We start from the raw sequence: 12963 nt of genomic DNA on the forward strand, positions 1-12963 counted from the left end.
CAAGAGAAGGTTTTAGATACATGAACAGTGCATACATTTAGCTTGTGTGTGTGTGTGTGTGTGTTTAATTCTTGCTGTTTCTTTTCAGAAAAGGGAAGTATTTCTTTGAATTTAGTTTTCATTTTATTTAAACCTCAGATGCTACAGGAACGGTGAATTTCTAAAAGTTCCTACTAGCTTGATCACCACCCTCGATGAGTTCAATCACTAAGTCATATTTTCCATAACACAGTCTCTCTTTAAGATCCTGTCGTAGTTTTATGCTTACTAGGCAGATGTGGAACATATACAAGGCCCTCCTTAGTCGTCCTAATGTCACCAGCTGAAATATTGAGGTGACATTAGCTGAGAAACCACGCAGTATTCTTCACTCTGAATACCCGTGTATTTTGTGAGACAGTCCAGATCGCAGCTCCTCTTAATTGGATCAGTGCTTGCTCCCTCCCTCCAGCACCTTAATCCCCCTACCTCAGAAGGTGATTAGTTTTAGAGGTGCAAAGTGAAGAAGCCACATGAGTAAAAGCAAAAACAGAACAGAACAAAACAAAACTTGACAGTTTTTAGTCAGCTCATTTGAATTAGTATTTGAATACACAGTAAATAATAGGTTGTTTTTTTTTTCTGCCTTGTGAGAATACAGTAAACGGTTTTTAATCATAAAAGCTGAAAGCCACAGGGAACTCCTGAGGTTGCCGAGGCCAGTTTCCTCACCTTCAGCTCTCAGACCAAATGACTGCATGCAGATGTCTGTCTCCGGTGTGGCCAGCTTCAGAAGGCCCCTCCCATCGCGGGAGCTCTTTCCACGCCACACACCTGCCTGTGGCTCATCCCCTGATGAACGTGAAATGAGGTCGAAAATGGCATTTCGGATCAACCAGGGCCTTTTTCAGTTGTACATATGTAGTGTGTTGCTTTCCCATAGGGAGGGGCCCCGTGAGCCATTCTTTCCTGAGGAAGTACTGTTATTTACTGGTTGACTGAGGCCTTCAGGGCGCTTTCCCAAGTGCATCTCATTCTTTCCCACCCAGTGCACTTTGAAGCTTATGATTATGTGTAACTGAAAAATCTGGAACACTTACTCTCAGGCTTTTTATCATCTGAAATGATGTTGAAAAATCTGTGGGTAGATATTTATTCTGAAGGGTTCTTCTTAAAATGTTGTTATTGTTATGGCCTAGTATTTTTATGGTATCTTTATGCATTTTAAATAATGTTCAGCAAAGTCCTTTTTCTTTCTAAAGAAGTGTGCATATAGCAATGTTGCTACTTTATAAACATAAGTAATTGGGGTGTGTGTGTGTGTGTGTGTGTGTGTGTAATTCAGGGGTTAAACGGTTTCATATCTTTTCTGCGTAAGGAGCTTCATTTTGTAGGAAATGAAATTACAGCCCTGGTTCTGCAATCTGCTCTGACTCATCCATTAGCATAAGGACGTCATTCATGGCTGTGTCCTTGCCTTTTTGTTGGAGGCCTGGAGAATGTCGGACACAAATTGTCTCTTGTTTCATGTGTCTTTTCCCCCCTCAAGGCATTGGACCTTGCAGGTGTACAAAAAGTGCTTTTGGTTGGAATGAATGAGCATTGCAAACTGAACCAACTTCTCTCTACCCAAATCTTTTTATCTGCAGGCTTCTCTAAGAGTCTGGGATCTCCCTCCACCTGGCCACTCAAGCCAGAAATCTGGGAGTTACTCTCATGTCTTCTCCTCCCTTCCCACTGCTTCTCATCTCCAGACTCATTTCTGAATGATTCCGCTTCTCTTCAGCGTGTCTCCCATCATTCTGGTCCAAACGACCATGATCTCTTTCTTGGATTGCTGAACCTACCCTACCAGATGGTCCTTAACATTCATTATTTGCTTAGAGTAAATCAAACCATTTTACTTCCCTGGTCAAAATTCTCCAAAGCAGTTTAGTGCATTTAGAATACAATTTAAACTGGTGTCCTGAAATACTGTGCCCCATGTGACTCTTTCCCCGCCACCTGACGTGCCTCTGCCACCTTGGCCCTCTTGTAGCTCCCACATGCCAGCCAAGCTTGCTCCCCCTTTGACCTCTATTGCTGCTGGTTCACTGCCTAGAATGCTATTTCCCTCAAATTTTCTTGTGGCTAGATCTTGAATATTCAGGGATCAGCATAAAAGCATCTTCTTAGAAAGACCTTTCTGTGGCTTCCCAAACTGAAGTAGCTGCTCTGTCGCTCTGTATTTCATTCCTCTCTAAATCTTTAATGCGTAGCGTTCGTCTCCTTCTGATAGTTTATTATTCGTGTATTTATGTATCTAGTGTCATCTGCCCCTCACACTTGCATGTTGCCTTTGTGAAAGCAAGGAGCTATATGTCCTGTGTCCTGTGCCTGGAGGAATGTCTGGCATGGAGTATACGCCCAATAAAATGATGAATAAACAATTTAAGCTAAAAATCTCCAAGCTCTATGGCTTTAGGTATTTTGGTGGATGGAGAACTAGAATCGGGGCTGAGACTAGGGTAAGATGAGTAAGTTACTTGCCACGGATACAGTATTTACTGCAGCTTCTCAGATGTTAGAATGGCACAGCACTGTTATAATCCTGTCTTTGTTTAAAGTTGTGATGTTTTGTTCATCATGAATTATTTTGGCATTCATTTTTATTTTTAAAAAATATTGCGTTAAAATGCTATTTCTTCTGATTACTATGTTTTGCCCTGCCACCCCCCAGCCCTGTGTCAGACTATTCTCTCATTTTCCCACTTGATTTTGCATTGTAAGTTATACCCAGTATTTGTTGAGTCCTTACATGTACCAGACACTGTGCTTTACTCGGATTACTCACTGAAAGCTCAAGCAGAGCTATAAAGCAGGCAGTGGTCGTATTGTAGACGAGGACTCGGGCTTTGCGAGCACAGGTACCTCACCCAAGGTCACAGAGCTGTACAAAGGAGGAACTGGGACAGGCGGCACATGCAGAATATGTCAGTCGTGTGGGCAGAAGTAGACCTAGAAATGGGAGACAGAATAGGATTGTTGGCATCTTTGCATATTTTGTCTACCATTCTTGAGGGGGTCTTTAACTATGCAATGAGCAAGGCAAAAGTGGATCTGCTAGTTGGGTAGGGAAGTGGACATATTAGCACTGATATGTGCTAATCTCTGCTTCTCCACCATTTGATACATATTCATAACTTTTATGAACTTGAAAAGTGATTTATAAAAAGCAGGTTTGTGAGGACAGAAGATGAGGAGCCCTGGGTGGATAGGAGACCTTGGTAGAGTCTAGCATCTTCTTCCTAATTAGTTATCAACCAGCAGAATCCTTGAACAAGTCCCTTTCCCTTCTTGTAAAGTAAGTGAATTCGGGACTTCTTAAACTTCTTCTCTGAAACACACTCAGGCGGAAGAGAGCAAACATTCACTCTTCAAGAAAGGATGGGAGGAGGTTGGGCAAGTTGGCTCAAAGTCACCCCCTGTAGAAGTTTTAGCATGAAAATTTATGTAAACTTCTCTTCTTCTCCAGACTGTACTGATGTTAGTTTTTAAATGTTTTAAAAATTTGAGGTATAATTTTATACCATAAAATCCACCATTTTAAAGTGTTCACATTTGAAAGTGTTTTGTTTTGTTTTAGTAAATTTGGAAGATTGTAGAACCAACCAATGCCAGTATGTAATGTAGAGATATTTGCCAAGGGTACTCCATGGTAAAATGGGTTTTGCAAGAAGATGCTCTTGCACCTTTGAGTCACCTTGGAAGCACTATCAGATACTTTCCCGGGAGGATTTTATCCCTTTGAGATGCCCAGGACTAGATGATTCTCTCTATATTTTTAACAGTTGCATTTCAGTGCATTTTGCCTGTCATTCCCTTAAAAACAACTTAACTAGATAAGTTGTTAGTAATAATCCTGATTACTACTCACTTACCCATCTATTCAGTTTTCACTCACAGTTAGTGAGACTACATTCACTAAGTACATGCTACTTTTAAAACCTACGACTTTCTGCCAGACCTGGCTGGGGTTAAAGGGATAAGTGTCCCCAACCCTTTCCCTCAAAGGACAGTCTTTAAAGGAGACAAAGTTATGGTGACTTCGGTATTAGAGCCACTCAGTTTGAGATTCAGGTTTCTAATTTAAGTGGAAGAAAATATGCAGAGTGCTGAATCCATGTATTTTATAGTATGTGGCCTGGGACCTGGACAACATATGGTTCGTATTTTGGTTCAGTGTTATTAAATCATTTTTATCTCAGTGCTAATAATTTTTTGCAGGTGTGGGTTGATGATGTGCTTGTGGGTTGAAAATTCCGGTTCTACTGTATCCAAGTTTCTGTGGAAGTGGCCCAGGTCCAGCTTTGGTGGTGCTGAAATTCCGTATTGTAGACTCTCGGCCTAAACCAGTGGGCCTTAAAAGTGTCCTTCCTTGAATTATAATGGAGCTCTATGAGACTTGGGTTTGTTCCTCACTGGTCTTTACCTGGGTTTTGGCCGACCCAGAGGGCAGGACCGGGTCACTTGGCCTGACCCTGCGCATTAATGAAAAGCTTCTGGTGGAGGCTTCTGATGGTTTGATCGTATCTCCACCCAAATACAGTTATCAGAGGCACCATCAGGATGGAACAAGTATTTTCACTGTACAACTTTAAACACCACAGTTTTTATAACTCCATTTTGCATGTCTTCTTATTCCTGGGAGCCTAAAAATAGTGGCAGTGGGGTGGGTCTCTCCGGGCCTTTGTAAAAGGCCAGGGAAAGGTGTATTTCCTACCTTTTTTTCAGGATAAAGAGAATGGACCACGAGGGCCTTTGAAGTTCCTGACAGTGCAGTGTTCAGTGGTCCTGGTTTTCCTGGGCCCTGGTTTGGAAGCTGGGGACACCGGCGTTCTTCAGGGCAGTGACAGTAGTGACGGATATGTCAGGGGTACAGAGCAATTCTATGTGGATTGGCTCTTTTGGTAAAATTGTGGTTCAGGAAGCCAAATTATGTGGAAAAGAAGGAATCAATGTGTCCATGATAGGTTTCAACAATAAATAATAATTTGTTGTCCTTAAGAAGTTAATGTATTACTCTTCTGGCCAAGACGGAGGCATAGGTAGGTCTACTTTGCCTCCTTGGATAATGAAAAGAAGGACAACAATAAATTTAAAAACAAAAAACCAGAACTGCCAGAAAAATCGAACTGTTTGGAAGTCCGGCAACCAAGGACTTAAAGAAGAAACATTCATTCAGACCGCTAGGAGGGGTGGAGATGGGCAGCCAGGGCAGAGACGATGCACAGCAAGTCAGTGGGTAGAGCGGGAGGTCCCACATTTGTGTGCGGATAAACTGGGAGGAACAACTGGGAGCGAGACAGATGGCACGACCCAGGGTTCCAGTACAGGGAAGTAAAGCCTCAAAACCTCTGGTGGTATAAACCTGTGGGGGTTGTGGCCAAGGGAGAAACTCCCAGCTTCACAGGAGAGTTTGTTGGAGGGACCCACGGGGTCCTAGAATGCATACGAACCCACCCACCCAGGAGTCAGCATCAGAAAGGCCCAATTTGCTTGTGGGTAGCAAGGAAAGTGACTGAAAGCTGGCCTAGAGCCTAGGAAGCAGCACTGTTCCCTCTCAGACTTCTTCTCCAATTCAGCGTCACAGTGCAGTGAAGTGGGGTGCACAGCCCTGGTGACTACCAAAGGCTCTGCCCCTTACAAAGTCACAGGTGTGCTGAAACAAAGAACAGATCAAAGCTCCAAAATAGAACTAAGCAATGAAGAGATAGCCAACCTATTAGATGCAGAGTTCAAAACACTGGTAATCAGGTTGCTCATAGACATGGTTGAGTATGGTCAAAAAACAGAGGAAAAAGTGAAGGCTATACCAAGTGAAATAAAGAAAAATATACAGGGAACCAATAGTAGTGAAGGGAAGGAAATGAGAACTTAATGATTTGGACCAGAAGGAAGACATAAACAATCAGCCAGAACAGAATGAAGAAACAAAAATTTAAAAAAAATGAGGAGACGCTTAAGAACCTCCAAGATATCTTTAAACGTTTCACATCCGAATATAGGGGTGCCAGAAGGATATGGATATGAAGTAAGGGGGAGGGATACTATTGGGAGGGGACTTGCAGGGCAGAGGGGAATACAGGGAAGGAAAAAATGGGAGAACTATAATAGCATAATCAGTAAAATATACTTGGAAAAAGAAGTTAGGTGGTGTGGTGTAAGAGCAACTGCCTTGCTTTTGGAGATCAGTTGGACAGAACTCTTTGTAGATCACATTGTACAAATGGGCAGAAAACTCAGTGTGAACTTTAGAGATGCCCAGTGTGAGCAGGATGTACGCAGTAGGTGTGGGTCTGTGGCTGAGGCTGGATGTGGAAATCCTCTTGTGTTGAAGGGTTCTGGCAAAGCCTAAACTGGAAGCATCAGATTACGTGTGAGAGTGTGTATGTCTAGCTAGTGGTATTGCTGTATTCTAACCGCTTACAAAGTGATGCTCCACAGTAGGGCAGTAAATTCATACTTGATGTTCTGGTGGAAGGACATGTAAGGTGGCGGAGGGTAGGGGGATTGATCTCTGTGCTTTTTTTGGATAGGGAAGAAAAAAAGTTAAGTATCCTTCAAAGCCAATTGCGCATGCTGAGTGAAATGACCTTTTTAATAGCATGATTCTTACATAGTCTCATTTCTGGGTGTTTTGATGAGCTGGGATAAGACAAGGAGAGTACTTGCCCAAAACTACAGATGACTTTTCCAGGGGAGGATTTCAGCCACTGAACAAGGAAAGCAGGAGTTTTGTAGGACTCACACCCTTGTATGTGTTGATATGTCTATTAATGTTATTAATTTGGTGGAAGATGTATTCAAATTAGCAAAAGTGACACACCCCCACCCCCCACCCCAACAGGTACATTTTATGTCGGGACTCCTCGCTGGACTTTATTTTATTAGTGGCTTTGGAAACAGATTTCTGTTTCTTCAGGTAGGTCAGGAGTTGCTTGTGCCTGTGCTGTGAAAAGAGATTAGCGGTCACTGCGTTCACGAAGCAGTCTCCTGGTGGGAAAATCTGCTTTCTCTCATTCAGAGTTGCAGAATTGTGAAGTCTCTCGTTATACTTTCATGTGGCCTTAGAAAAAACATCATTTTATGTAATTTGGGAATAGCTGGGGCTTTTTATTGTACCAAATATTCTTTCGTACTAATCCCGAGTAGATTGTTAGAATGTCCCTTTCAAACTGCTGAGAATATTGTGTGCGACTATAAAAATAGAAGTCCATGCTCTTTGGATTATGCATTTGGTAGGAACCAATCATTTATTTCCGTGATAAAAATCTGTACAGAATAAAGAAGCTGAGGGTTTTGTTTTTTTTTTGCTTGGTGGATGGTTTAGTTTATATACTTTTTTTAAAAAAAGATTTTATTTATTTATTTATCTTTAGAGGAAAGGAGAGAAGGAGAGAAATATCAATGTATGGTTGCCTCTCATGAGTCCCCTGCTGGCAACTGGCCTGAAACCCAGGCAAGTGCCCTGACTGGGAATCGAACTGCGATCGTGTAGTTCGAAGGCCCGTGCTCAATCCACTGAGCTACACCAGCCAGGGCTATATACTTTCTTTTGAATCAAATCCAGTATTAGTACAGAATACTGTTTTAGTTAACTTCCAGCGTTCTGCCTACAACATTTACATCACATAGATTTTTTTCTCCTAAGTGAAGCTTTGGCTTTGTTTTGAATTGCTGAATTTGTATAATTAAATCAAAGTGTGAAGAACAAGCTCAAGAGTGAAATTTACTGGGAGGGATGGCCAGTCAGTCCATTGGAATATGGCACCAAGATCCAAAAGGGGTCCCCATTAATAAAACAGCATCCAGATACTCAAAATTCGGTTAAATGGATAAAAGTTGGCTGTGGTCAAAGCCAGGTTGAGACATTTTTATACTGTGGGCAGTAGAAATTAATTATCTGAATTTGTGGCAGCTCTGACCAGCTCTGACCAGTGGGACCTTGGACATCTTGGGTGTTTCGAGGCGCTGACCTTAGACGCGCAGAACTACGGCTTCCCCTCTGCAGACTCAGACTCCCAGGCACAGAGCCGACCCTCGAATGGTGGGGTGTGAACTGCTCCACTACAAGTGGACTGCACAGCACAAACCCATGTTGTTCCTGGTCACCTGTAGTGACAAATCCAGACTGGGCAGCTGGAGGCTGGGCTTGAGCCCTCATGCTGGTTGCTACTAGCCGTGTCATCTTGGCCATGGTGCCTCCCCTCCCAAGGCCTTTTCCACTGCATGGAATGAAGATGAACACATCTCTCTCACAGATTCTTGAGAGGTTAAAATGACAGTATGTTTCAGAGTGTTTGGCAGTGCTTAATGAATTGAACACAAATTTCTCTCAGTTTCCTTGAAAGAGGGAGGAGCGGATATTGAGGAGATGGAGACCACTGTTTCCCCTGACTGTGTGAGATGGGACCTGGGAGAGGACAGGAGAATGGGTACACATGCATGTTTGGGGGGGACAAATGCGGGATTTATTAGTACTTTGGGGGAGAGTCAGGAGCCTGCATTCTGTTTGGGGCCCTGTCATTTCTTCATTGTGATTGGCCTGTCTTTCTTTTTGGTGTTACAGCAGTCAAGGTCCCAGCAGAAAACATGTGACGCACTTCAGCTGGGTGACTGAGGAATTACAGGGACCTGGAGAGGGCTGCCCAGCTGGAGCTGGGCCTTCTTAGAGGGCACACAGCGTATCTTGGTGCTCTTGCAGGGAGCTTGCTGGGGGAATACATGCAGCATCCTCATTCTGCTCTCTGGTCTTATGGTGCCTCTCATAGACTAAATCCAAGTGGGAGACTGAGGACCAGACAAATGTTATGAAGTCCTTGCTGCTTGGCCTGCTGGGGGACCAAGCAAGATGAGAAAATTGGGAGAGGAACCCTGGGTGTCTGAAGCAACAGGAAATATCTTACTTTGGAGTTGATTTGGGGATTCTTTTTTCTTAACTGTTGATTTCCTTCCCATTCATTCACCGATTTCACATTCTTGGAGGTCCGCATTAGTGTGTTGCCCAGGGGCTTAGTGACTAGGTCCAAAGAGTCGCCAAATGTGGACTAACTACTCTTGCATGCTTTCAGTGAAACGCCAGCCGATGTAGTTTCTAGTTCATCTCCTACTTTCGCATTTTTAATTTTTCATTCTTTGGGGACGAGTATACAGAAGTTTCTCTGATGGCCAGGAGAAAGAGGCACTGTTTCCTGACTCGCTTTCCTTTTCCTTGCATACCATTAACCTCACACACTGAGATTTCTGGTATTGTTGTGGGAAGAAACAGGCAGAGATTCTCATTTGATGATCAGGTCTGTGGTTGGGCTCTCAGAGCAAGTCTCCGTGGTAGGGATAATATACAAAGAAGCAATCTAAAGTCATTTGTGTATTTTTTTACACTATATACTTTGTATTGCTTGAGGGAGTAAAGGTACTCATTTCTTTCTATAAATTGTTGATTGATAGTGAGAAATGATTTCATAGCTTTATTTCAATTAGAGATGCTACTTTTTAGATGATTTTTTTCAGTATTCACAGCTGGGTTGATATTCTGCCAATCAACACCCCTAGAAATTGATACAGTTGTGGTCCAGAAACGTGTTCATTCTTACCTGGATACTGTGCTCTCTGTATACCTCATTTTAAAAAAAGAGAAAGTGTCTAGAAACTTTCAGGCATTTTTCTCTTATTGCTGTCTGAGCAGCATTTGTGTAAGTGCGTTTTCATTCCCAGATCCAGATCCTGGCTAAACAGCCTGGCCTCCTGCGAGTGTTTCAGGTATTCCTTAGGGAAGAGAGCGTTATTGAGTGTGATTGTATTCAGAAGATGCTGTTACCATTGTGTTTCTTAGAATATATGTGGTTTTCACATCATCATCAAAGTTCATGCTGATTGGCTTCCAAGGGGGTGACAGGTTACTTTTTTAAGGTCCTCTGCCTCTGAAATGGACTGTTGTTCTCTAATTTTGCCAAGTGCTTCCTGTCGGTGGCATGTCTTTGTCTGGTGATGCCACCTGCTCTCCTGGGATGCTCCTCTGAGCAGACTGCTTGGGGGACGTCACGTCCAAGCTGCCACTTGTAGTTTAGTGGTCTGGGAGACTGGGAAGGTGTCATGGTCTGATGAGCTTCTCTTGTCCATCTTTCAGGGACAGGAGAGAGTGGCAAGAGCACGTTTATCAAGCAGATGAGAATCATCCACGGCTCGGGATACTCCGATGAGGACAAAAGGGGCTTCACCAAGCTGGTGTACCAGAACATCTTCACGGCCATGCAGGCCATGATCAGAGCCATGGACACGCTCAAGATCCCCTACAAGTACGAGCACAATAAGGTAGGCATGGCTGCCACGGCAACCACTGGCCAAGCTGGCCACAGTGTGCCCCTGGGATGGGTGCCTAGTGGGTTTTTGCAATGGACATTTTTCATCTCATCCTAAATGGGACTTCTAATGGTCCAATAAGTTGTTTTTAGATGTTTTTTCTTAAGTATTTAAAATCACATATATACAAAATTGGACTTGTGTTCTGGCCATCAATGAAGGACATATTTGGATGTGTGATGATAAATAGATGGAGGTTTAAAATTTAGGGGCACACAGTCCACTGAGAAGACAGTTTGTAAGTTCAAGACCAGCTGACCGAAGTGCAGGAATTCAGAGAAGAGGCGGTAGCCTTGCCTCAGCCTCCCACTCCTTGTGCTTCCTTGAAAAAAGAGTGAAAATAGCAGAAGACCATTCTATCCAGTTTAATTTTGGATTTTGTGACTTCCTTTCAGAAGTACCACAGGCTTTATTTTATTTCAAAATAGGTCCATCTGCCACATCCAATAACCTTTCAGATATGTTTCCCTGTAGTTGTGTTAAAGTCATAGAAACTTCTAAAATCATTTGATTAAGAGTTAGGAGGGGGGGAAACACTGAAATGTGCAGCTTTTTAGAAAACCAGCACACTAGTCCCATGTCTGGCATGCTCTAGGAGTTGAAATAGAAACCCAGGTTCACATTTGGGTGGAAACAAATGCTGCCGTGGCCCACCCTCCAGATGCCACAGGTGCGTGATCGCCAATGAGGCGGCCGCGGGTGGTGCCGGCCCCAGGTCCAAGTGGCACTGCAGGTGCCCCACGGGGAGCTCAGAGGCAACAACTGCTGCCACACCAGGGAGTGACCCCTGTGCAGGGACCCCATCCAAGGGAAGGGAACTCTATTTGGAATTCGTGGGAATGTCTCTAGGGCTTATAGTCAGCTAGCAAAATCTTACCTCTTGTTGACAGAACACTGTATTTCTACTGACAGTTTAGGGTCTTACATCGGAACTTCTATTCTGTCAGTGTTATTGATAATGTACTCTTGAGGGTGTTTCATGTACCAGGTTCAATAGCTAATAGCAAGGAGTTGCATGCCCTGTGTGACTGACTGATGAACAGATTTAATTCACAAAAATGAATTACAGAGAAGATAAAGCCATTTTGTGTACCTTCACTTCTGTTACTGTCTAGAAGTTTCTAACTCTAGAAATCATCTTAAAATCAGGCATCTTTGTTTTTGGAACAGTGCCTTGAAATTAACTGGCTGCTTCTTATCTAATGATATCCTCACCCTTATTTTTTTCAATGGCAACAAGAAAGTCTGTTCACAAATAATGGAGAGACCCTCCACAAATGTTCCTTCCTGTTTCTGTTCCCAAGAGTGAGAAACTCTGGGATGGACGTGTGGCCATCACACCTGCACCAGGTGAGACTGCACGGGTGTCGAAGCCTGAATCGAAAAGGGTTAGGATTTTTTCCCCCCTGAGAAAGCTCATGTAATGAATTTCTGAAATAGAGAACATGCTTGTTTTGTTGCAGTTGTGAGATAGTTCTGTTGAAGGGAAAAAAATCTTTCTAACTCCAGTGATTTTTCCAGACTACAATTGCTGGATAATGTGATGACCTGATGAATTTTGACTGAGTTACCGTGTGTGCTCTGTGATTGATGTGTGTGTGCTTGTGTGACAACAGACACATGTTGCCAATTTACGCCTTATGTAGTCTCCCTAAATGATACCAAAAAAGTCATCTTTCTTGGATGCTCCAGAAGAAGCCTTCAGGATCTTGCCTTGATGTTAGATTTTTCATATGAAGATCATTTGTTGTAAAGTCATGTAGTTGTAGAAATGGTGTGGAATTTACACCTTATTCAGAAACACCTTGAAGAATACGTAACAGTGTGTGAAATCAACATCATAGAGTTACGGTTTTTCTGAAATATCATAATTGTCCTGTGATCCCCTGTCTCACACACTTCCTAAAAATGGTGACATTAACCTGACCTCTGAATTAAACATCCTTTTATGTTTAATCCCCTCTAAGTCATAATATAAATTACTTTCACATTGGTTCTACTTTCACGATAACATTCGTATGCCACTGCATCACACTCCCCTGGCTTCATTGGCTTCCTGAGCTCGGCCTACCCCTTGACTTTGTTAGTGCTTGTTAAAGAATTCTGTCGTCGCCTCCCTGTTCAGCCCCTCTGCGGCTGCCTCCCAGAGTTCTTCTCTGCTCTTCCCATGGTACTAAGTATCCCCACCCTCCTTCAGCAGAACCTGTTGTGGATTATTTATAATTGTCTAGCTTGTGTCCATTATGACAGTTTTGGTGGTGATCTGATTTCCTGATTAGACTCTACTGAGCTCCTTGGAAGTGAACATGATGTTAGTTCCATCTTGGTGTTCTTCACTGTTCCTGGCATTGTGTCTTGTACACACTAGAGGCTCAGAAAATCTCTTGTTGTGTGAACCGTTAAATCATTCATAAGCTTAAACAACAGGAAGTCTCCTCGTTTGCCTCTGAAGTGACTGAAGTAATATAAGATGATTACTTATATTAACAGATAGCTGTCAAAATCGGTTATCTGTGTAAGAGAATAAATAAATGCCTGTGCCCTCAGGGATGCAGAGGAGTCTGGCCAGAGCTAGGCAGAAAT

General features: G+C 43.0%; 1 protein-coding gene across 1 annotated transcript in view; it reads left to right on the plus strand.

Annotated features, from left to right (window-relative positions):
• Positions 1–12963, plus strand: part of GNAQ (G protein subunit alpha q) — a 263208-nt gene that overhangs the window by 84888 nt on the left and 165357 nt on the right. The window contains exon 2 of the mRNA XM_037030330.1: positions 10148–10332. Within this exon, the coding sequence (XP_036886225.1) occupies positions 10148–10332 (185 nt within the window). The remainder of the gene's footprint in view (positions 1–10147; positions 10333–12963) is intronic.

Source organism: Sturnira hondurensis, unplaced genomic scaffold, assembly GCF_014824575.4.
Source record: "Sturnira hondurensis isolate 20B ecotype Veracruz unplaced genomic scaffold, ASM1482457v3 Scaffold0020642, whole genome shotgun sequence".
In the NCBI taxonomy this organism is placed as follows: domain Eukaryota; kingdom Metazoa; phylum Chordata; class Mammalia; order Chiroptera; family Phyllostomidae; genus Sturnira; species Sturnira hondurensis.